Source organism: Falco cherrug, chromosome 5 (genome assembly GCF_023634085.1).
Source record: "Falco cherrug isolate bFalChe1 chromosome 5, bFalChe1.pri, whole genome shotgun sequence".
Lineage (NCBI taxonomy): Eukaryota > Metazoa > Chordata > Aves > Falconiformes > Falconidae > Falco > Falco cherrug.
The window spans coordinates 85,646,117-85,671,085 of NC_073701.1; the positions used below are offsets into that span (position 1 = coordinate 85,646,117).

Sequence of the window (24,969 nt, forward strand, 5' to 3'; positions counted from 1 at the left end):
GCTGATCAATATAGATCTTTTATTTCAGTTTGTATCAGTTGTGAAGTAGCTTTTCACTTCAGTGTGCGGCCAAAATATTCTCCCTTTAAACAAAAATGTATGGCAGAGGTAAGAAAAGAAAGGCGGGCAGCCAGACTCACTTCAGTCTGTATTTACTTCACCTTGAAGCTTGAAGAGTGTCTGAATAGCCGAATGGCAAAACAGCTCATATTGTGCATTTGATTTTTCTTGACCTATCCGGTTACAAGAAAATAAGGCACCACAAAAATATATTGCATTGAATGTACGATCAACACCACGTTACAGAGATACTGAAAGGGAAACAGCTAGTGGTATAATCATACACACTTCCACGATCCTGGGAAACACTGAGCTGAGGACTGGTTAGGTTAACAGGTGCAGAAAAATACCACAGAGAATCTAGTACTGTGCAAGAAATCGCAGGGCGTGACTTCAGCACCTAAGACCTCAGAAAAGACCTCAGTCCTGAGTATGGCTCACTCCCACAAGCAGACGGAATGCCCCTCCTCACACAGCCTATTATTTTTTGAACATAAACCTAAAATCAAGACTTTTAAGAAGAAAAAAAAAAAATCTCCTCTATATTACTTGTAAAAAATTTTTCCTTCCCTATCCTTTTACAAAAAGGATGAAGATGAGGTGACACAGCATAGCTTGAGTTAATGTAATTGACTGAAGTTACCACAGGTCCTGGCCTCCATTCCTTGCTCCCAGGGTCATGCTCAAGTGACCCATCCTGTGCCAGATCTGATGCTTGTGTGACCTCTCCAAGGGCTGCAGACCGTTTCTGCAGTTAAGTGGACTGAAGAGTCACTGAGGCCCAGAGCTGACAAAAGAGAGGCACTGTTTTCAAAGCCAGCTGATTATCTGCTTTATCATGCTACAAACTAGCAAGCATGGCAGAAAGACAGGGTGCTGGGCTCCTGGAGGGAGATGAGGAAGAAAGAGGGCTGTGAGAGAAAGAAAATTCAGCATCCTTGGGAATCAGTTCAAAAGCCTGGGGGACGAGGCTTTCCAGAAGTTCAGAAAGGATGCCCATAAAGAAAAGAAAACTAGGATAATGCTGCCTGAGGTTATCTGCTGGCTGATCTCCCCTTCAGGACTGATGTGTCTGAAGTTGCATTTCTACACTGTGATAGAAAGATTCATCCTGCTGGCTAAGAGAGGGATGCATCTTTCAAGTGTGCCCGAGTCATCTGTGCTCTTAACCTGCATGAAACTCGGTGCCTGCTCTGTTTGCTCAGCATCAAGGAGATAAAAGGTGGCCCGCAGCCATACGTAGCAGCAACCAGCAACAACTGGCCAGCCAAATACTGTCAGGGGATAAAGAGCAAAATGTACATAAAACGATGGGAGCAAAACAATACGAGTTTTATTATCAGTACCAGATTATTCAATGTTAGATAAAGGAAAGCTGACCACGAAAGAACATTAAATCCCGAGTGGCTGGCAATAGTTTCACAGGTTAGATGCAACAGCCATAAACACAAAGCAATGCACAAGTAGAAAGAAACTTAACTGCACAGGCAGAGGGATGCAGAGCTATTAGCACACAGGAGAAAGCAAAATACTAATTTTATCAGCCCAACATTCAACAGCAGTCAGAACACAGCCTAAGGAGGCAGCCTGGGGGCTACTCTCCAACGGTATACAGATCCAGCACTAACTGCTGAACTGCAGGCAGAAACAAACCATTTGTATTTTAGTCCTCTGGATTTCTTCTTTTAAAACCCCTAATTCCCACGGACACAACCCTGTGCAAACACAGCCTTGTCCAGCTGGAGCCTGGAACTGGTTTTACTACTGCTCCAAGCACACTGGAGGTTAGACTTTAAAGCACAGGTGAAGGCAGCAACTGACAGCAGGCTGTTCCTGTCCATATGGATCACCTACCAATTCACATTATATCCATTTTATTTGACAGGACAATCCTGTAGGTAACCAAAACATGAAAGGCTGTATTACACAGTGCAAAACAAGAGCTTTTTCACTGTCAGAAACGTTAAAAAACCAACATTACACAATATTCCTGCACAGGTAACTTCAGCCTAAAGAGGTAGGTGAAAAACATGAGGTTGAGCTAAGATTTTGCTGGCACCAACCCACCTTCTCTTCTGCCCCGTAACAATGTTTGTCAACTTTTCCTGTGTCAGGACTAGCAATCATACCGCTGCGTAGGGACACGATGCAGCTAAAAAGCAAGCCCTGCTCAGACTAACACGGGGCCATGGTACGGACACGGAAGGGACAGCAGAAACAGGAAGCTGGGGGAAAAGCTAAACAAAACTATTGTTACTAGTTTGGTTTAAGCCAGTTGTTGCTGTGCATCTTCAGGTAATCCGTGTTTGAGCCAGGTATCAGTCTGCACTGTGTTGCTTTGCTTAATGGAAAGTAAACAGGTCTCTGCAAACAATTGCAAGGGTTTTGAAACTCAAGGAGGGGCTGGAGGAAGGCTTGTTTTTAACCTGCAACAACTGCTTGATAAGCTCTGAATACCAGTCACCCGTTGCAACTGTGTAAGTTTCATGTTAACATTGCTCAGTTTCCAACTTTAATTAAGAGCAATGAAATGCAATTTTACTGTTTAAGATTTACACAAGTAATTACATGAAGACACAGTTTTCTTTTCCTAATTTGATACTCAAGGATGAAAGTTGCAAGCAGTTTTGACTTTTGGTTTAACTTTTGAGCCCAAATGCACATTTCAATGCGAGAGGACAACTGAAGTATAACTGAGCAACTTACCAGCTGGTTTGACTTTTACCAGAGAAAAACGCGCTATAAAGGAGCATGAGACAGTTGGACTGTTTTCCCTGATCTTCCCTATATAACCCATGCTGCTACTGAATCAAAGAGGAAAGGCTGGGGTTTTTTTTGGTTGAGACTATAGATGGAGAAATACATTATTTAAAAGGCACAACGTCCAAATTTCATTATTTGCATTATCCCTGGTGCCAAAGGAGACTAAGACTGGACTGTAACAATGCGAAGGATCTTTATATTATACTCTGGCTTTGGAGCCTACAGAGTTTATGTTTCCTACTGTCTGCATACAAGATCGCTTCAAGCCCTGGTAGGAAGTGCTAATTACAAAGCTGCCAACATGAATTTACATCACAGATTAAAAAAAAGTGCTCTTTTATTTTCGTTGTCCTTTTCCTTTTAAGAGAGAAACACAGCAACAGCTGTTGCGTTTAGCTCTGATATTAAAAAAAGGCTTCTGTGCTTGTTTATGAGGTCAGAAGACCCCCAGCTGTGCTGCTCTGGTTGTTGTGAACACGTATTTTTTTGGCTACACGCATTGGAACAATCCACAGTACCTAACATAAATAGATAGATGCAGTAACTCATGCAATATGCAAGTGTTTTGCAACGTTCTTTCCTTTGATAGGACATAAATAGAGAAAACAGGAAAGACACATTATTGCCCAACTCTACGAGTCAGGAAGCCTGCACTAAGACACTGTGCACACACACAAGCAGACTAGCCCCTAGCCACTGCATGTGTTCCTGCATGGATGCAGATTGTATTCTTACAGGGGGTGCAAGCCCACAAATTCCCCATTACATCAATAAAACAATTCCAATACACAATTACCACACAACCAAGATAATAGCCTATGAATTTGTTCATTCAACTGGACGCTGGAAACACTTTTTACTATTGACAACATACTGCCATTCTAGTTAAATGTCCTGCTATTTTAAAGTCACTTTTGTGCTGTTTCACTGTGCCTAGCTTAAAATTACTTAACTGGGTGAAACTGAAAAAATCCAGGACAACACTTGTTTTGCACACACATCCCAGACTGCTGCGTCAAACAGGAAAAGATAGAAACCCACACTTTTCAGCCCAGATTTTTCAAAAACCTCCCTCAAGGCCTGTCAATTAGAAACTACTCAAAAGAAAAGTGGATGAGAACTAAAAAGAAAGACCAACACACTAGGATGAAGGAATGCAGCTAAACAGATCACACAGTCAATATCAAAAACGAGTGCTCCCTAAATAGCTGTGATACAGATGCAGATCACAGGAAGAATAATAATAACAACAACAACAGTAACAATAATAATATTATTATTTAAATATATTAGCACAGCATTACGAAGTTAGACTTGTGTCCTGCAAATGCAGCAACTGTTAAACCAGAAGGATTCCTGCTGATGTCAACAACTGCCCAAACATTGTGGAACTGAAGCCCTCAATACTCCAGCTGACAAAAAAACCCCAAACCTAACTGCCTAATAGTACTCTCACCTAGGTCAACAGTATGAGGTTCCCAGCTGGTGAGAACACTGGGTTTGGCTGCAACTTGACAAATTGCTCTGAACGTAAACCTTTAATTCTGACTGTGGAAATCATACCTGCTTTATAGCTTGTTGAAGTTTTTCCAGATTTATTTCTTTGGCTTCTTTTAGTAATGTCTTTTCATCCATCTTTAACATAGAAACTCTGTACTGGCATAGTTCCACTACAACTACATCAGGTTGCACTTCTTGTATTGTCTGAAAAAGATGATTTTATTTACACCAGTTTAGGAAGCAATCAACAACCAGTATCAATACTTTTATTAGAAAAGGGACCTAATAAAAGTACATTCCAGCAATCATCTCCCAGTGAAAAAGACTGCTCTAAATAGCTACATATTGAGAAAAACAGTAAGGAACATGACAGCTAAATGCTTTAGTTACTAGATGCTTTGGGATGGGAAGGTGGAGAACACATTGTGCTGGGGAGGGGGGGAATAAAAACTTAATGTTACACTTCTCAGATTCACAAAGTTTATTTGACCATACTCCGATTATTTCCAATATGAGTTAGAATAAGCTTTGTAAGAACCAGGGTTGATGATTCTGGCACAAGATTCCTCCCCCTCTAATGCCTGGAGAATAAAGCCACTCCAAACTGAATGCTTTGCATGAGGCAAAGTATGAAATAGTTCCTACTTTCACTAGATGTTCGGACCTATTTGCATCTTGGAAACGGAACCCAAGTTTGGGGTGGCATGGTTTTACAGCTCAGTATTATACAGCCAGGGCACAGGAAACCTATAAACTGCAGTTTCAGCTCTAGGCTTTGCATCTTCTCAGCACATCCCCATCACAGTGAGTATGCAAGAACCACAAGTACACACTGTCAGTGTGATGTGATGCTGTACCATGACAGGCAAGGTAAGCTTCACTAGTGAGACTTCCACTTTTAACGCTGGCACTGTATCTGTGTTTTTCTTTAAGGACAAATAAAAATAAGATGGGAAAGCAATGTATTGCTCAAAAAACTGAGATAATGTATCTGCCTCTTATTTCTCCCCACAGCACTGCTGGCCCTTCAACAACTAACACAAAAAAAAAAATAAAAATCAAAGTCTGGAGGTTACAGCACAGAACCAAGTCTGAGAGCTGGACTTCATCCTGCAAAGTTGACAACATTATAAACATGCTGCTGAAGGGTTCCCACTTACTATTTACCTTCACTACATCTTTTTTGCTGCTGTCACTGAAGTGGGCTGTTCCAACCACATATACTTTAGAACCATCCTCTGTGTCAAGCTCAGTCACAGTGCTTGGTAAAGTAGGTTTTTTCTGCCTCTTCTTCATCTTCATCTCCAGGAGAATTTTAAATGCATCTGCATCAGCTATAAATGTAAATAAAAACAGAAAAGAAAAGTACATGTGACTATAAAGTGCAGATATGTAAACCAGAAAATAAAAATGTCACCACTAAACAGCAGAGCAGAGCTAAAAGGCCATTGATTTACCACTGTAATCTTACATTCAGTTCTGAGGCTACATCATTGAGAGTGCCACCACTGGAGAGGCTGCCTCCAAGCATGGGTCTCAGTCCAGGTTTCCTACCCTGTGGACACTGGGACAGGTTGTCCACGCAGTTCAGTAAGGGAAAGAGAGAAGCTGTGTGGCAGGTGAGGTGGATAGAGAAGCAAAGAATACTTAGAAAAGGTATACACTAAATATATTAAAAAAAAAAAAAATAAAAAAAAAATAGAGCATTTCTTTAGTTCTAGAATCAAAGCGTTCCCTCTTGGGATTTTATCTGTATAAATGATAGCAACACATGTACACCGGTGTATGCTGGTAAAGTCACTTGCACATACTGGCACATATAGGATACCTACAGTACCAATCTTAGCCTTTTCTGTGATTAACACACCAAGGATCAAGATATAACTGAAAATTAAACCTCAAGAGGTATTCAGGTCAGGAAACCAACCATTCTTTCCTAGTTTCAATAACAAACATTTAAGACCAAAATGGTACGAGTTCAGCCCATCTATGTCCAGCTTGCCATGGAAAATAGGAAGATCTATCAGTTCCATCGCAGCTGCTTGTTAAATGCCAGAAAGCCTCATTAACTGAGATAGAGAAGCTTCAGTTTTACATCAATGGGAAATAATAGTAACTTTAAATGACTCATCTTTAAGCTGCAATGCATCTGGGGGGGGGGGGGGGGGGAGGAGAAAAAAAAATGGCATCAAGTAGGAAAGCAGAGTTTTGTTTCCAACCAACTCTCTTTCTCTGGCAAGCTGCTGCACAAGTTAGCAGAGGTCTCAAGTGGTCCAGAAGCCTGGAACAGGATCATAATCCCAGGGGAAAAAAAAAAGGTTAGTGAACAGTTTTCAGGCAGGATGTCAAAGACGCAGATAAATTACAGCCTCCTACCACACATTCATTCATTCGTTTCATTAATCTGGTTTGACTGTGTGGCTCTGGCCCCAGATCTGTCCCACAAATACTTATCTCACAAGAATTTTGTCAAAAAAAACCAAAACCCAAACCAAAAGCCACCCTCCAACATCCTTAGCATTTTAGCAGCTTAACTTCACAGTTAATACCCAAGAACATGGTGTGTTGCCATCAGTACAGTCTGATCTAAGACCACGTGTCTTCCAAAACAGATGGTGATGCTAACGAGGGGGTGGGGAAAACATGACTGTAAAAGGAAGAAGAGGTAGGGCTATTGCATTTGTAGCACTCTCAGTCACATAATCGTAAAAGTAGCCATAGCAGATCAACCAAAATCTACTTGCAAAACAGCAAATATCCTGCCTCCCACAATGGTCAAATGTGGATATCTAAGGAATAATATCAGAAAAGGGGAAGCGTGCATGATACCTTCCCCAAATACTCTCCTAGCCTAAAGCCATACCACCATTTATGGCTCAGATTTCCCCCAGTTGAAAGTGGTTTCCACATATTCAGTAACCCTTAAAAGGTTTCAATTTATCAAGCTTTCACCTCATATGTATATTCAGAACTGGACTGAATGTTGTATCACATGAAGAAAAACTGCTAACAGTGCAGTACCAGATGTTATAATTTAGGGACATAATCAAGGAAAACATTCTCAGGAGCAGTTATGGTTTTTATTAAACCAACTTCTATACCCAGAGGAAAAAAGCAACAAAAAATTAATCTGCTTCTTTAGGTCTGAATGCTTTTCCCTAGCTTTGGTCAAGGCTCTGTTTGCTCCCATGATTGTTAGTTCTGAAAGCTGCTATCCCTAGGGATTATTCAGCAACTCCAGCATTATAGTAATGTTGCCGTTAAGAGCTAATTTGCCCAAAGGTGGTTCAGAACCTATCATTTGCCAGAAAACACAATCTGAATGTTCCTGTTATTCAAAATGAGCATTGTATATATTAACATTACAATGGTATATGACAAACACAAAGCAAATCCTAAGAAGCCTTTGTTTTCTCCTCCAGAGAAAGAAATGTCTGTCATTATCGGATCCTTACCACTAAAAGGTAAGGACTGATACTCTTCCTGGGCTTCAGTAAGACAGTTTTGCCTGGTACATTTCTATTCTAACATCCTGCAGTCTTGGCCTTCATATCAAAACACTATCATGCTAGCATGGGCAAAGTATTCCACTTGGGACAACTGATTCAACATCATAATGCTACATGCCAGATGCTGAAGCAAACATGTATTCATGCATCTCTGGCTTAGAGAGCATGACTAAGCTTAAGACAATAGCTGAGTATATCTATTAAATCAAAAAACATTTACTTTCTTCTGAAAGTGTGGGAGCAACAAATTGACAATTGATATGTCATTGCTCCTTCCAAATTTGGTTTACACAACTGGGCCTTTCTACAAATCATGAACAGCTGAAGTCAGATATGACCTCACTTGCATCTCCCTTCTGTGCTAACACCCACATCCTCATTAGGTAAGGAAAAGGCATGGTTGTTTAGCTTAACACACTTCCAATGTCATACACCCTCCCCAGTCAAACCAGAAACATACAGATATTCTGCGATACACTTGACGTTTCCTTTGGGCCATCTTCTGGTGCATCAGAGGAGGACATTGGATCTGCAGCAGCCTGTATGAAACAAATTCAAAAAGAGGCTGGAAATTACAATGAAATGCTTTAATACATCTTTCCCCTTGTGAGTTTGCTCGATTTGAACCTACATAAAATATTCAAGCAAGTAAATAATTTAAGCAAGTGTCAACAGTTCAAAGCATCTGCAGTTTTACAACTGTTTTTCTCCTAGCTGGATAAGTATGAGAAAGTGCACATTAAAAACTATTTCATGCCTATTTTAAAAGGCAATATATATACCTGACATGGAGTTTTAAAAAAATTATCTGATTTTAGAATAAAAAGAAAAAAATTTACCTCTAATGCTACCATAGCATTTTCTGTGTTGAAACTAGAATGTGCACTGATTATTATACCATTGCCATTTATAAGGTGACAGATTTGCCTCAACTAGCAGTCACCATTAGTCTGAAAAAATTAATCAGCACTCACAAGAATACACACATCCATTCTAGAACAGTCTGCTCAAGATGATTATTCTGTTGAAATAAGTGTAAGGAAATTACACAATATGGACATCCAATCTTATAAAGTTTATGTGTATGTTGACTTCATATACATCAAATCAAAATCAAAAGGATGCATAGCATCTGCATAGTTTTTTTCTCTAAAATATCTGAAGGTAATTGAAAAGATTCCCCAAGACTGACTTTTAAATATTGTCACTAGAAGTATATGAGGCAGGTCTTTGGCTAACAAAACCTTATTTTTAACTAGCAGGCAAGTTTTAAAACCTGTGCATAGAATTCAAACAATCCCTGTCATCCAGCCTGTGTCATCCAAGCTGGAGAGACAGAGTTAGTGCAGAAAAGAAAGACTTAAGAACCAGGGAAAGCTCAACTATAACCTATTTTCAGGCAACTACAGTAATTCCAAGTTGAATCAGGATTATTACTGGGAGAATTTGGAATTCTTGAACAACATTAAGTCAAAAAGTTAGAGACAAGTGAATCTATCACCATTCAAGTACCTTCCAAACTAAATTCTTGGTTTACCTTCTGTAATTCAAGTACATTCTGAATGTAGGTACTACATTCAAGTACCTTCAAACTAAATTTTTGTAAATCCAAACAAAAGTATTAGTGAGTCAGCAAGCAGAGCAGACAGCCGAGCTCTCCTGAAGGATGTCAGCTTTTTAGCTGGAATGACTGGTTTACTTTGTACTTTACCTGGTAAGATTTAAAACAGGACTGTACAAAGCCCATCTAATCGTTAAGAGATTTCAAGATTAATTAATTTTTTCTTGCGTTCCAAGCTGCAATTTTCAGGTAATAAATCCTGGGTGTCTTACCTTGGCCCCACTGAAAGTAAGGCAAAATTTGGAATACATTTCATGGGAGTAAGACCAAAAAGTACACCAGCTTTACAGTGCAGTTTAAAACATTCACAGCAACATATCATCCTTTCACTACAAAGCAAAAGTCTGTTCATTGACAACTGCAAACTGCAATTACACCGCAAATTGCAATTACATTCACAAATCTAATTTAGCACCAGCGCAGCTTTTGATCACAACATATGGCTTGACTCTACTGCTTGCATACATAACTCCAGTCACAAAAATATTTTGGAAAAATGTATCCATCTGTAACATATGGAATTAATCCTGTCACTTATGCTGGCTTTGTCATCGTAACATTACAACATTGCAGTGGGAAAAGCACTAAGCACCGCATTAAGTATCTGCCATTCCTCTTCTGCACCCCGCCCCCGCCTCAAATTAACTAACAGGACACACAAACCTACATTCTTCTATCTCAGATGAAAAAAAATCTCCTGAGCTTCTTCACTTACTACACCAGAAAAAGGTTTTGAGATACATGGATATGAAAGGAGAAGAAAAGGAACAGCAAATGCAGAAAAATGCACCTCAGCTTAATTTGGCAAGGAAACCTGTGTACTGTGAGATCATTTGTATACAATCAATTTGTGTCATTTACTCACAAAACAGTTTTTCCTCCTCAAGGTTTTTCATAGGTTAGATTATTTTCTATAATTCCTCACTGGCAAGTAGGTTAACACAAAAGACCTTTTTTAGCTTTTGTAATTGGAGGGAAAGGACCCTGAAAAGAAGAACCTAAATGTGGCAAAAAAAAAAAAAAAAAAAAAAAGCATTCAGCCCGCCCACCCCAAGTTTTAAAAGGGGTCCCACACTGGTAGTCTCAACCCTCCGACTCAGTAGATCTTCCCTGAGGAGGAGTGGAAGTACATGGCTGATTCAGTCTTGACCTTCCCTGCAATTCTACTGAGAAACAAACTTCAGATCCAAGCCCTACCTCAGGCTGTTGCTCCTCTTGCATCCCTGCAGTGTAGGCTTATTTTCACCAACCACACAAGAACTGCAAGAAGTAAAAGGAATGGAAGAGAATTAAAAATTAACGGCATAACCCAGGATATTCGTTCAGGAACTGGGGGAGGCGAGCAGAAATCACGTGTCTCTCCAATCTCTAATAAAAACTGAATAAAAGTGGCAAACTAAAGATGCACAATTGCCACCTTTTCAACTCTGCTTCTGTTAAAAAAAAAGAACAAACCAAACCAAACAACCCCCACCACCCACATCAGTAGGGTAGAACTACCCTGTTTTAATCCGGTTCTTTGCTTGGCTCTAAGTACAGAGCATAGTCCTGTTTTTGCACACACTGAGAATATCTTGGTAAACAAGGGTGGACTTCACAGGAACTCAGAAATGTTTTTTCTCTTTTGCTGTCTTAGATTCTGCAAAATGCCTTTTTCCTCTAGATCACTTGTAAGTAACTGATACAGGATCACTGTCAAAATGGTTTCAGCAATAGCAAAATTCTTGCTCAACTAGATCAGTAGTTCTGTTTTGTCCGAACAAACTACATCAAGACAATTTTTAGGTGAATTTTAGAGATTATCTGTATTTCCAGGACTTCACTGCTACAAAGAACAGGAAAGCAGCTGTGGTCTTAATATCCAACTAGAGCACCACACACATTATTATCTGATCTGCACCATGTTATCATGCACGTATGTTTTCAAATATGTCAGGGTCAGAACATCAGTAAGATCATGCCTGTGTGAAAAACCCTGGGAATGGTTTCCTGTCTAGTTGTAAGATTCCTTCTTCCATCTGTATTTTCCAAGTCCAAAACTCCTCCCTGAAGCTGACAGCATGCTATGACTTGAGTTTGATGCTAAGAGGCTTGCACAAGACACCGAACACGTGACTTGTGCACATTCTGCTTATTCTTACTGCTATCCCACTAAAACTGAAGCACTTGAAAGCGCTGCTCCTTCACCACGGCATTTTAGGTTGCCTCCCACTGACCTGTTTCACAGTACGTGTGAACACTGTTGTATTTTATTAGGCTGGAGAGCAGTCCTGACAAATGTATTCGTACAAGTTCGCAGCCTTGCTCTGAAGAACAGAGGGACAGGTTCAGCTCCTGCCCTCCACCCAGGTGAGGCTGGTTGGTGCCTAGGTGACAGCATATTCCAGCACATGAATGTCATGAAAAAAAGGCTCCCCTCCTCCACTTCCCCAAATGCAACAATCTCCTCTAGTCTGATTAGCACTCTGCATCCTGGTTTCTTTGTTTTCAAGTTAGTTGTTCTGCTTTCTAGCTTTGCTTAAAATATGTTTCTATAAAAAGCATTTGCCTGAGCAGCGTGAAGCATGCAAGTGTAATTCAGACAGTTGGCATACCTCCCTCTGCACAGATACAGCAGGATTTCAGCAATTCATGCCTTCGCGTTGTCCACTGCTAGTGGTTGGCCAGAGAACCAGAGATCACAACTGCAGGCTGGGCAAGCAAAATGCAGAGTGGTCGAGAGCCCGGCTTCTCTGTGCTCCTTGGAGCAAAAATCCCACAAAACCCAGGAGCCCCATGCCTCGAGCAGGCACCAGCTACAGACACAGCTCCTGAGCTGCGAGGCAAATACCTCGTTAAAACAGAAATTACACACTTCGAACAGTCCAAGAGGTTCAGTAACAAACTGTTTATTCAAAAACATGCAAGAAGTCTGCACAGGCAACGTAAGTACTCCGTTGTTTTTGCTACAATGCATAATATACATTTAAAACCAGGACCATGCCTTCCCTCCTTCCAAGAAGTCAAAGAAACTTGGATGTCAGGGTAAACTGAAAGAGTAGGCGAACCGAACTTCTCTTTTCTGCTTCACTGTTTCCTCAATTTACACGTGGTGTGGACAGCTGTAAATAAGCACAGCAGAAGCACAGCCCCAAGACCTGCAACCTCAGTGGGGACAGAGCAGCCCACTGACACCTCATCCCAGACAGCCTGGCCAGAGCTATCTGGTGGCCTTGTGGGCTTAAGTGAACCCAGCGCCTGTTTTTATCCAGTCCTGTGTCTCTGAGAGACTGGTTTAACTATTTGTTGACTTGTGCAATAAACCAGACTAGAGAGCAGATTCAGGTTAAAAAACAACCTTTTTTCTCCCCACCCTACCAAGGCATTTTAAGCTCAGATGACCAAACAGCTGCAGGAACAACTGTGGTGGCAAAACTGAAGAGACTATATAAAGTGGAGATGCTGAAACCAACACTGCCCTCTGAGAAAATATTTGTCCAACTCCAGCATCAGTCAGGCGTGCACCAATACTCTGATGCTCAGCTCTGGGCTTGGCTCTCAACTGGTTCATGTGCAAAATACTAGTGTTTTTCTGCCAGTGAATCATCTTGCCCTAAATGCAAACTAAAGTTCTAAGCTTGGTTAAGCCTGCCAGGGTTTGAAAACATGTCTCTTTATCTATGGGAGTGCTCTTAAAAATAGTAAACTGCAAGTTTCAGTTATAGACTTCTTCAGAAGCACAGAGTGATTTTTCCACCAAATGACATTTTAGAAAACCTCATCCCATTCTCACTACGGGGCAAATGTTGTGTCTGACATTGGAGAGAAATGTTTATTCACATAAACTAGCACTGCTTTTTATCTGACCTCTACACCTTTGGAGAAAGTAAAGCTGTTTGCTCAGTGTGGTTCACAGATTCACCGTAGCGGGGTTCCAGCCTCTTCAGGGAACCCACAGCACAATACCACAATGGTCAGATGAGAGACTGCGCAGCACATTAATAGGCAAGTCTGCCAGTGCTTTCTCTTCTAGGAGATCTTGTTCTCAGATGCTGAGATCTGCTCCAGATCCACTGAAGGTGAAATGTTCCATGCAGAAGACCTGGATTTTATTTTTAACTTAGAACACGACTGGGAATTCTAATTGTTCAATCAATATTAAGAATGTTCTTAAACTGGTTGTCAACAAACAACTGCCATGAAAATCCATGTGTTCAAGTCCTTGCTTAGTGTGAGTAACAATAGGCACAAAGCACGTCAACACCAGAGTACAGACGAGACTGGCTACTCAGCATCCTCATCGACAACAGTGGAGAAAGTATACATATTCTGAGAACTAGTCAAATACCTTGGACTCAAGGCCTGACCTAGCTCATCCACATGGAAAAGTTGCCGTCCCTGTACATCAGTGTATTCACAGCAGACATCCACATCCCATAATACTTGTAACACTAATCCTGAATCCTCTGAGAGAGGACTGAGCATACCTTGCTGTTACACAGACAAGGAACTGAAGCACATGAATCTGTACGCATTTCCTCCCACTGCATCCAACAGCCAGAAGAGGTGCTAATTCAGAACAAATCCTGGCAAGCACCTGGGCAACTTAAATCCAAGCATTTGCAGATTTCTTAGAGCTTGATTTTTCAATCTTATGGGTTTGGGTTGTTGGTTGTTGTTTTTGTTGTTGTTGTTGGGTTTTTTTGTTTTTTTTTAAATAAAGGTAAACTTCCTACAGAAGTGAGACAAGGTAACAAGGCAGAGCTTATTTGCCTGTGCTTGCTAACCCATAATGAATTTTAAACAAACCTGGCAGGGAGGTGAGTCTCACAGTCATCCAGAGGTGCAAAGCACAGCATTGCTCCTCCAGGAAAAAAAAAAAAAAAAAAAAAAAGACTACTGAAGATTACAGGGGGTGGTGTGTGTGAAAGAGGATGTTGGCAGAACCTGACAGGGAACAGAAGGAAATTAAACCCCAAGTTGTAAAGCCACAGGCAAAAGAAGCTGTTCAGACAATTACTGTGTTCCATAATACGTACACCACAACATCTCATAACCTCAAGTTCTACTTACCATGGGATCTGGCACAAACATGTGAAACCAATCAAATCCCTCTCCCAGCTACTTCAAAGGCCTGTTAAGAGGCCCTCATGAGATAAATCACATAATGAAAGTCTCAGATATGACAGTGCATTTCTTTCAGACAAACTGGGGGATACAGCTTCTAGATGAGAAGATGAGAGACTATAAAGTATTTCTGTTCTCTTATCTGCCAGGAGACTGTCTTAATCTGGCATTCATTCTTCCTGCTAGGAGTGCCACCAAGAAATTTCTGGGAGCCAGAAGAAACGAGGAGGAGGTCTGATCTGGCTCCTTATGACCCACCAAGACTGGGGTTTTCCCCTGGAATTTTCTTGAAAGGACTCCTTGATGACTGAAGCCCCAATTCAATCACCTTTTTTCCCCAGCAAGTGCAATTCTTGCGCTTCTTTCATCTTTGCTAGTCCTAGGGGGCCTGCCATTCACTGGGTGATTAAAAATTGTTCATGTGTACACACGTGAACAAGTGAAGCCCTTTCCCCAACTCTTAAGATAGGTAGGCAACCAAACAGCAATTTTTGAGACCACCCAATGAACTGGAAGCTGAAAATTAAGCCATTACTCATCTCGCCGATAGGCACTTATTTCCTTTCAAGGTCATCTTGTCCTGACAGCACCAGCCGGACAGCCATCCACACTGACAACAGCAGTGAAACAGGGGCAATACTTTTCACCTACACTCTGGGGATTATTCTCTTCCCTGCAACACAAGTTCAGAAAGGAACACACAGGTAAGCACATGATCTTAGCAATACTTATCCTGCACAGTGGCTGACAAAAGCAGAGTGAGAAAGACCTCCCTGCCGTGCTTTTGGCATCAGTCCTCCAGCTTTCCCGATGTGCAACAGCTTCAGCAGAGCTTCCTCTTTGTGTGAAATCTGCTTGTGAACTACTGGCTCGTTTAGCATACTGGGTAATCTTAGCTGACCAAAGTGTTTCGGTCCTAGCTGCATACCGAGGCATCTGAAACTCCCTTAGCTCACAGTCTCAAGGCAACAAGAGGTACACTCACATCACAGGTCAGGTGTTCTAATAAGGCAAGTTACAGGCACTAAAACATGAGCTACCATTAAAGAACAAATGCTCTTTCTCATTTTATCTCAACTAGGTAGGTTAGTGAGTAAATTCAACCACAACTCAGAGGATGGATGGATGGGCAGTTCATTAAGATGTCCTCCTATGGTAAGGCTGAATTTCTTCCTTTATTGTCTTATCTAAATTTGCTTCCTTCAGACAGTGATTTAACTGAATCAATAAAAAAGCTTTTTTAAAAACTCTCATTGCTCCTACCTACAAAACAACCTAGTCAGCTACTCTTTAAAAATACTTTTGTTGTTTTCTTCTGTCTGAGCTATACAGAAACTCAGAGGCAGCATTTGCTTTCCTCAACACACTGACATCGCAAGAGGAAAAAAAAAGTTCTCTATAGCCTTATAATTGCTCTGTATTTTCTACACGCTGCAGCATGCACATCAGAATAACTAGTAGGAAATCAGGAGCCACCAAAACTACCACAACTTCTTTCACCTTTTATTGAAATGGAAAGTGTATGATTTTTATGTTTGACACCCCCCCACCCCCCCAAAAATCAAAATGCATGTATTACTGCTTTCAACAGTTACAATACTACCATTGCAGAAGGTATCATCTCTCAGTACTTGGAGTACTAAACCTCCGAGATGGGATTGTATGTACTTCCCTTTTTACAAATAAGGAACTAAGGTGTATGAACCTGTTGTTTGGTATCTAAACAAAGTAGTTTGGAGGCTGCTGGACCTTTCAAAGCATTTCAGTTCTGCAATGTGAATCTTCCTTTTGTTTTTAATCGCTGGCCCTTCAGAAGATCTCCCTGTATCTCCCCAAGACAGCACTTCCTCAGTCACATGCCAACATCATCCTTGTTACCCTAGAGTCACTGTGGGAAAGAGAAGAGGTAGGCTAAGGACTAGATTTGATTCAAGAGCAAGCTGTCAAACAATCAAGTGAGCGTTCTCCAGTGAGAATACAGCACACCTCACAAAGGTAATGCTGTAACTGAGCCAGAACTGACCTGCACTTGGGTGTAAGCCAAGGCACATGCAAGTGACTATTTCATCAACAGCCTCCTGACCCAGCTCTCTAATACCAGTATCCCTAGCTATAACACAGCCTCCATCCTCTCCAGCAGGAGATGCAGCAATAAAAGTTTACTTACATCTACATGCACTAAGTGTGCTGTGTTCCTTTTATCCTCTAAACCTGCAGTTTCACCAGCAATGGATATTTGGTTTAGCTGGTACAGCCTGTGCGCTTCAGATTCATCTTATGCGCTACATAAGCTCATGTCATTTGAATGCTGCTACCAATTAACAGGACCACTTATTTTATGTAAGCAGAAGAGGCACATCAATACTTCAGAAAATACAGACACATCTTTTCTCCCACTGACCACTGCACTCATTACTCACTATCTGGAATACTTAACAAAGTATCTTCCATGCCTAATGTTTAACCTACTAACAAGGCAAAACCAAACCAATGGATATTCAAGTACGTCTCAGCACCATCCTCTGCAATGGAAGCAGAGTATTTAACATTGACCAGGCTTCTTCCACACTTATGCACAGGAATCTTATAAACATTCACAAACAATCATCAGCTCCAAATAGTGTCTCTTCTCTGTTTATAGACAGTTCATACTCAGAATGATGCAACAGCTGAAACCTGACTGCCAATTAATGCAAAATTCAGAAATTGGAATGTATTTCAAAACCATCACCAAGGTGGCCTACTGTACGTATTGCATGTATCTCTTTGACACAACCCACGCCTTTGAAACTTAACTGAGTAACTGGTTCTGTGATCACAGATGGTTGTAGATCATGGCTCTGGTTTCTCATGACTCAGAAGTTCATAAATTTCAAAACACATTTTTACGCTCTGAGCATCAATGAGGTGTTCCTGCAATACAAACTGTGCTGATATATGCAGCCTAAATACAGGTACCTTCACATTGGAGCCAACATCCATTTGCATACTTTGAAAGCTAAAAGTCACAGGCAACTAAATTAACTCTATTTGAAAGGGAAGTGTTGGAACACTAGAATATCTGGCCTGGGACACTGATGCACTGCAAATATGTTTATCAGTGAAAGAAAAAAGGGTATTCTTATACATGTTTTGTGCTTTTAGAAATCATTGCTATTACACTGACTAGGGCTACTAGATGAAATGAGTAAGTACAGGTGAATCAGGATGCTAATGCAGAGCACAACTGAAAACAAACGATCGGTCAAATCCCTACTGTTTTACAATTGGTCAAATCCCTACTGTTTTGAGACTGTGAAGTGGTTGCTAAATTTAGAACACGGGGCAGAAAGACCAAAGAGACATGGGCCCCATGTCTGGCCAGCCACTCAGAAACTCATGCTGGTTTACAACCTACACACCTGTCCAAGTCATCTTCCTATTTTATTCTAACAAGAGTCACGGGAATTTAGTGGTGATTAGGAACTGAAATAATTTTATTAGACTCTCCTGCAATCAGCAGACTGGGGTGAGATATCCACTCCACACATCTCCCTCCAGGCCATTCAAAACTATGAACCAAGTCATAGTTCTGATTCTGGGGAACCCTTCTGCAAAGCAGAGTAACAGTAAAAGAGCATAGCTGCTGCATGCAAAGTGTCTATGGAGTTCTACCAGAAGCACATTCTCCACTCTCTGTTCATAACCTACAAGCAGCCAGCAAATGAGATGCGTACAGAAGTTTTGTCATGGACAACTAACTAGTGGCTTGGAAGATACCTGACTGTGGTCCACAAAACTGTGGCAGAACTCTTCTTAAACCCCACGTTTATTTCATATGTCAATGGCTGTCTGCTGAGATACACAGAAGCTGGGTGTCGAGTACTGGCAAACACTCACCTTCACTCATTATGAACACTTTCAGATGCAGTCCTTACGATGATAGAATTGGGACTTTGCAGGACAAGATAATTTTGCCCAACTGCCAAACACATTATTTATCAGTGCTCTTCTGCCTGCCCCTTCCATCCTAGACTCCAAACAGTAGCTGGGAGCAAGATGATCTACTTCATTACCTATAATGATCATTACCTATAACGATCTGAATCATTACCTGATCAAAAAGCTGAAAAGATTTGTTACATGACACGGGCCTATGTGCTGGCCACAAGCAAAGACACACAGCTCTACTGTAGCAGGGAACTGAAGAAAGAGGGTCAGGTTTCGAGACAGACCTGAGAGACAAAGCTGCAGGAAAGCAAGCTAATTCCAGCCTGGAGGGCTGCAGACACAGGAACCCTATTTAGCACTAACTGTTCAGTCTACAGACACATTCACACTAACCAGGAAAGTCAACTTGCCTGCAACTCCATCCAGCTGCTGCACCACTCATCTAACGTGTAAAGCACCTGGGCAGCTCAGTAGTTAAAACCAGATCTTCCCTCAAAAGATTATCTCTGTTTCCATTGCTATCCGCTACCCTCCAAAGAAATGAGAAAAGCCCTCAGCAACTCCTGATCCTGGTTCCTCACACACAGGCCTTCTTCATTGGTTACCCTGTAACTAGCTGCCTTACCCGTCCTTTTGAAAAACGGCTCCCAGTTGCACAACACTTGATAGGATAACACATCCTACCAAGGCAAGATCAGGATCTCCAGATGTACCGAACAGGTAAGTAGAGTTTTCAACTTCATCAGCATTCATGTTGCTGTGCTCTTGCTCCCTCTCACAAGCATGCACACCCTTCCTGCACAGACGCACCTCTACACATGTGCGTGACTTTGCACTGTCCGTACAGACAAGGTTATTTTGCAGACAGCCTGCAGGGCTTAACCACTGGAAAATATGAACTCCTGGAGCGCCAGTGTAGTCTCTTCTGCAGCCTGATATGTGGTGTCATCAGGACACTTAAACTCTTGTATGTGGACATGCTAAGTCCCTGCATTCCTCAGTGATTTCAATCAAACTGCACAGCATGTCAACTAGACATGAGAGGGGGAAAGGAAGGAGACAGAAGGAGAAAAAGAAGTGGAAAGGAAGACAGCTTGTCACCAAGTGCATGCATGTTTTCATACAAATCTATAAACTGCAGTTATTATTGAAGTTATATGCCCCCGAGTCACTTCGCAGGCAGGAAAAACTCAGTCCCACTCACAGAGTTTAAAAGTTCAAATACAGAAGCACAGTATTAGCTGTGTTTAGTATTAGCATTTCACATTTGAGTGGCCCTTTACAAAAACCTTCATAACCGAAGGTGTGACCTCAGGAATTATTCACATGGGAAACCTATTTGCAAAAACCCATCTAACAAGAACCATGACTGACAGAACATATTGGTGAGATCTTGTACTAAATCGTCTTATGAGAGACAACTGGTGCAGCTAACCAGCATGGACTGTCCCTCACAGGACAAGGAGAGCTGCAGAATCCTTCCTACCTACTGGCACTGGCTGGCAAAGCACATGCTGCGATATTATTTCAGACAGCTGTAGCTACACACCACTCCCATTAAATCTGGAGCACACTTATCTCTGGCCTGCTCTCATTTTTTCATTTTCTAAGACCACCCCAAATCTCTTTCTTCACTTTTCCCAAGTAGCAAATAGGAAAAAGAAGATGCTTTCTGGGAAGTACTATTTAAAAAAAAAAAAAAAAAAAAAAAATCACATGACTCTTCCACAAATAAGATGCCAATACCACTGTTTTATTCACAGCTGTGGTGCTGGCAGCAGCAATGTTGCATCATATTCACCATATGGAAGAAAGAATGCACTGAAAAATAAATGTAACTCTCCTAACACTGAATTGAAGAATATCTGAGTCTACAGCTAAGAAAACAAAGAGTGCCAGACACTGCGACAGCTGACAAATTTATAATCAGCAACTCAAGTCACTGAAACTTGAAAGTCTACTGAAAGCCACAAACAGCAGGGCACAAACCAGTACCACAGCCATAACCCAGTATTTTCAATTAATAAACTCATATAGCTTAGGATAATTAAAGATACATGTGTTTTTCCCCTACTCTAAGGTCTACTCCCTGCTACGGCAGGAAAACACCTGAAATCTGTTTGGTTTTGTGGCTTGTTGTTTTGGGTTGGTATTTTTAATTTTATTTTTTTTTTGCTTTACTCTGTTACCCTTCCAAGAAGGAATATGTGCATTAACGAGCTGAACAGTAGGTGCGCTGATACACATCTCTACAAAATGGAGAAGTGAAGCCATTCCAGGCACCTTTGGTATTTTTTGGGACTACTACTGACACCACCACACATGCAAGGCAGCATCTAAAGCACATCTCCTTGCTTTTACAACTCAGCAGCAACCACTCTGTTGCTGTTGCAACTTTCTGCAAAGTTTTAGCAAACAAAAACACTTTCTTCTGAAAGCCAGCAAAAAATAAACACCTTTGTTGTATGGATACCCGAGCACAGGATCATCAGTACGTGTATTTTCCTCAAGAGAAAAGCTCAGGCTACACCTGGGTCACGAGTTATTTTCGAGAGCTTGGTTAATGGGAACTATTTTTAGAGGTGAATTCAAAATCCTTATTTCAGTTTACTGCGTGCGATGCCTAATATGGACAGTCTGAAAAAGTCACAACTGTTCAGAGAGACCAGAAAAAGAAAGAAGACAAAACCTGCAGGTCTTCGCTTTTCTCTTCTCCAGCTCACCCTCACAACCAAGCCCACCACCGACCCCACGCCCTCACCACGGGAGCCCCCGCGGGCGCACACGGCCGGCGGCGCGCTGCCACCCCCGCGCAGCCCCGCACCAGGACACGGCCACAACGAGGCGAGCGGAAAGGTGCGGCCGCTGGGGAATCCACTCACGGGTCCGCGACCTTAAACACGGCCCCCCAAAAAAGCGTTTCCCCCGCTTCCGTGCCCGCTTGCCCCGGGCCTCCTCGCAGGGCTCCGGCGGGGAGGGGGCGGGCAGCGGTCTCCCAGCCTCCCCCTCAGCGGGGATTTACACGAGCCTCCCCGCTGCGCGGCTCAGGAGCGGCGGTCCCGCCCGGCGGGAAGCCGCCCCCGCCCGGAGAGGGCCCCCTCAGCCCGCAGGGTCACCGGCGGGGCAGCACCGAGCCGGCCCCGGCCGCCCTTCCCCGCGCCCGCCGAGGCGCCGCCGGCAGCGCTGGGGTCCCGCCCGCCGCGGGCGCGAGGCCCGGGGACCGCTCCCGGCGGCGCGAGCGGCCGCCTGCCCGCCCGCACGGGGCGCTGCCCGACGGCGCCTCCGCGCCGGCCACCGGGAAGGGCAGGGCCGGGCCGGGCGTACGTGAGGGGACGGGCGGCGACGGCAGGCGGCCCCGCCGCTCACAGCCGCCTCCCCCTCCCGCGGGGCCCCGGGCTCGGGGAGAAACGCGACAACACCCCAACCCCCCCCCCCCCCGCCCCGCTCCCCCTCACACACGCCCGCCCCGGGGCTCGGCCCCAACATGGCCCCGCCGCCGCCCCCCGGCCCGGCGGGAAGCGGGGCACCGCGGCCGCCCCCCGCCCTCGCCTCGCTCACTTGCCGTGCTCGGCGGCGGGGTCGGCGGGTCCCGCCGCTGGCCGGGACGCTGCGGGAGGAGGCGTCAGCGGCGCCGCGGAGCTCCGGCGCCAGGGGCACGCCAGCCGGACAACATGCTGCATTAGTCATTCATAAAGGGAGGCGGGCCCGGCGCCGCTGGGCAGCCTGGGCCTTGTAGTCCGCCGCTGCTTCCGGGCCCCGCGGCGGCGAGGGGCGGCGGGCGGCAGCGGGCGGCAGCGGACTACAGCTCCCAGGGGCACGGGCGGGCGCACGGGCCGCAGGGCCCGGCAGCCGCGGGCGCTCGCCCGCCTCCTGGCCGCGCCGCGTCCCGGGCCGGCGGCTCTGCGGCCCGGTTTGTGTGCCGGCTCGTAGAGGCCGCTTGGGTCTGTGCCGGTGAAGGGGCCGCCCGGGGGTACTGGCGTCTCTGCGGGATCCCCGGCGCGGGGAAAGGCTCGGCGGAGCGGGGAGCGTGCGGCGGCGCCGGCAGCGGGTGCCCGAGTTCCTTCAGCCGCCCTGGGGAGCAGGCGGCCTTCGGGCGGGGAACTGAACTGCGGCCGCTTTGAGGCGGCGGCTGCCAGGGCAGCTGTAGCCGCGCTGTGGAGCCTCTCGCACCCGACCCGGGCCCGCCGAGCTCGGCGCCGGGGGGACGGTTTGGTACCGACCTCCCAAGCGCGGCCCGGGCGGCTGCTTTGGGTGCTGGCCGCCGCAGGCGCGGTGGGCCTGTGTAGAGGCATCGGGGGCAGGAGAGCACCCTCGGGCCTGGGACTGCACAGGGTGTGGGTCGTGGGTCTAGCGGAGATGGAAGACGCAGGGAGATCAAGCTCCGCCATCTCCAAACCCGCTTGTGAACGTACTTGCTCTCTGTGCAGCCCTGCTGCTCACCGCTGCTGTTCCGGCATTTGCTTTCTCTCTTTCCGTGGACATTTCCTCTTCTACTGGAGAATAGTTAATATTTTACCTACGAAACCTGAAAAATCCGTACAACCTGCTCAAGCAGAAGCGGCATTCAATGATGCTTTAGATTACTCAGCTGACACATACAAGTATTTTATTGGTCAAGAAAACTTTGTTTCAAGAAAATGTGTCAAGAATCAATTATAGCTACCGATTATTTTCTGAAACCATCTCTGTCCCTTTTCCTGCTTCTCTGTTCTGTTTCCGATAGGTTCAGCAATAGTAAGGCTAAAACATCTGTTTAGTCTGAGCACATTTATTATATAAATACAGTTTCATTAGAACTGACTTGAGGGTACATTTTCTGATCTTTTCTTAAACATTTTATGCCATGGCCAGGATTAGTTTAGGATTGGGCTGAGCTTTGGAAGTACGTGGTATGTAGGAATCAAGTACAGGCATGTTGAGACAGTTGGGAATCTCACTTCCCGTTTCATGCTATAATAGCTTCAACTTTCTGTAAAAGCACAGAGCAGGCATTTCGTACGTGAACATTGAAAATACATATAACCAAGTAAAGGTATAAGCTATACAGACCTTCGCTTCTGGGAAAAAAACCCCAAATCATCCAGGGTCTGACAGATACAGAAGAAAAATCCACTTTGGGCATTTTTATCTAGTACTGTACACTGATTTCAAATACCTTTCCCCCCCCCCCCCCCCTCTTTTTTTCCCCACAACTGGTGGGTGAAGGTCACTGAGAGAAATGGGACACTGTAGTGGGCAAGAGCAAATTGGTTGCTGCTTTTGGGGATTGCACCATATGGTTTTCTTGGCATCCAAGGACATCCCCCTTCTGAGTACTGCTGCTTCCAGATGCAGCTGCTCCTTGTTGACCACACCTGCTTGCTTCTGAGTCTGTTTCTAATCCCACCTCTTCTAGGGATTGGCCTTGCCCAGCCACGAGCTTTCCATGGCACTGGATCCACCGTGGGGCTGTAGCGTGGCAGGTAGCGAATGTAACACTGTGTAGCATTGGCTAAGCAGCGTGTGACAGAGGTCCCACTGCTCAGCAACCTGAATCTTAAGCCACAGTAGTGTTCCTTACACAGCCAGTCTCATACATTTTATCTTCTCATACTCAGATTTGCTCAACTACCAGCATGTGCCAGGCTCACGCTCAAGCACCTGTTACGTGCAGTGTAATGCACTGGGTTCAAGCTGTAGATCCTGAGTGACAGTCCAGAATTTTTTGAGCTGCAGCCTCTCCTGCTACACCAGTGCTGGTGCTTTGTGCAAACTTTGTAAGCTCCTTGATAGACTACAGATGTGGCCCCAAGCTTCCCACTGCTGCAGCTGCAACGGTGCAATAGTTTTTGGTTAGAACTGGGAAGCACTGCCTTAGCTTGCAGGAAAGCTCACCTGACCTGATCAGATTGGCAAGCCCACTGCTCTGCTTATGGGAATACTGTGAATCTTGCTAGCCTGTTTTTCCTTTAGCTCATGATGCTGCACCCTGATTATGTCAATAGTGTTGATGCTTTCGTGTATGGTTACCTTCAGGGAGTGTTTCCTTTGCTGGCTTAGCGAGAGCTGCAGTGGTTGAACATACCTTTGCAAGGACCAAAGGAAGATGCAGGTACTCTACTGACATGAAACAGTGTGGCTGCAGGTTCTGCCTGCACTGTTTCAGCCTGGTCTGTGGTGCACAATGCTTCTGAAAGTGGAGAGAAAGCACTGAAATGGGAGGAAATTTATCAAACTGCAAAGACCTTGGCATTTCCGTGTCCGGTGATCCCAGGGGCGCAGGGCTCTGCAGCTCTGCTGGGGGCAGATGCGCTGGTATCATTAGAGGTGCTCTCTTGCCAGGACTGTGCCAGTGATCCTACTGACAGCTGTTGGTTCACTGCAGGAGTGTGTGTAACTGCAAATTGTGTTCCAGTGTTTGGAGAGGGTTGTGGTAATTGAGTGCCCTATTAATTAGCAATTGCAAGATGGGTCACTGGTGTCTGCTAAGTGGTCTAGTGT

The 24,969-nt window shown here is 44.2% G+C and overlaps 1 protein-coding gene across 3 annotated transcripts in view; it reads right to left on the reverse strand.

Moving 5' to 3' along the window:
- The window catches only part of TRABD (TraB domain containing), a 34,512-nt gene extending 12,337 nt beyond the window's left edge, over positions 1 to 22,175 (reverse strand). Inside the window, exons 1-5 of one of the 3 annotated variants that reach the window (XM_055712018.1) lie at positions 22,052 to 22,175; positions 10,651 to 10,713; positions 8,293 to 8,371; positions 5,491 to 5,657; positions 4,387 to 4,527 (exon numbers count right to left, since the gene is read on the reverse strand). In XM_055712018.1, coding sequence (XP_055567993.1) covers positions 4,387 to 4,527; positions 5,491 to 5,657; positions 8,293 to 8,371; positions 10,651 to 10,674 — 411 coding nt within the window. In that variant the 5' untranslated portion in view covers positions 10,675 to 10,713; positions 22,052 to 22,175. Of the gene's footprint in view, positions 1 to 4,386; positions 4,528 to 5,490; positions 5,658 to 5,794; positions 5,932 to 8,292; positions 8,372 to 10,650; positions 10,714 to 22,047 lie in introns of those variants that run through there. The other 2 variants (XM_055712019.1, XM_027804550.2) reach the window with 2 other exon arrangements.
- Positions 22,176 to 24,969: the final 2,794 nt, after the last annotated feature.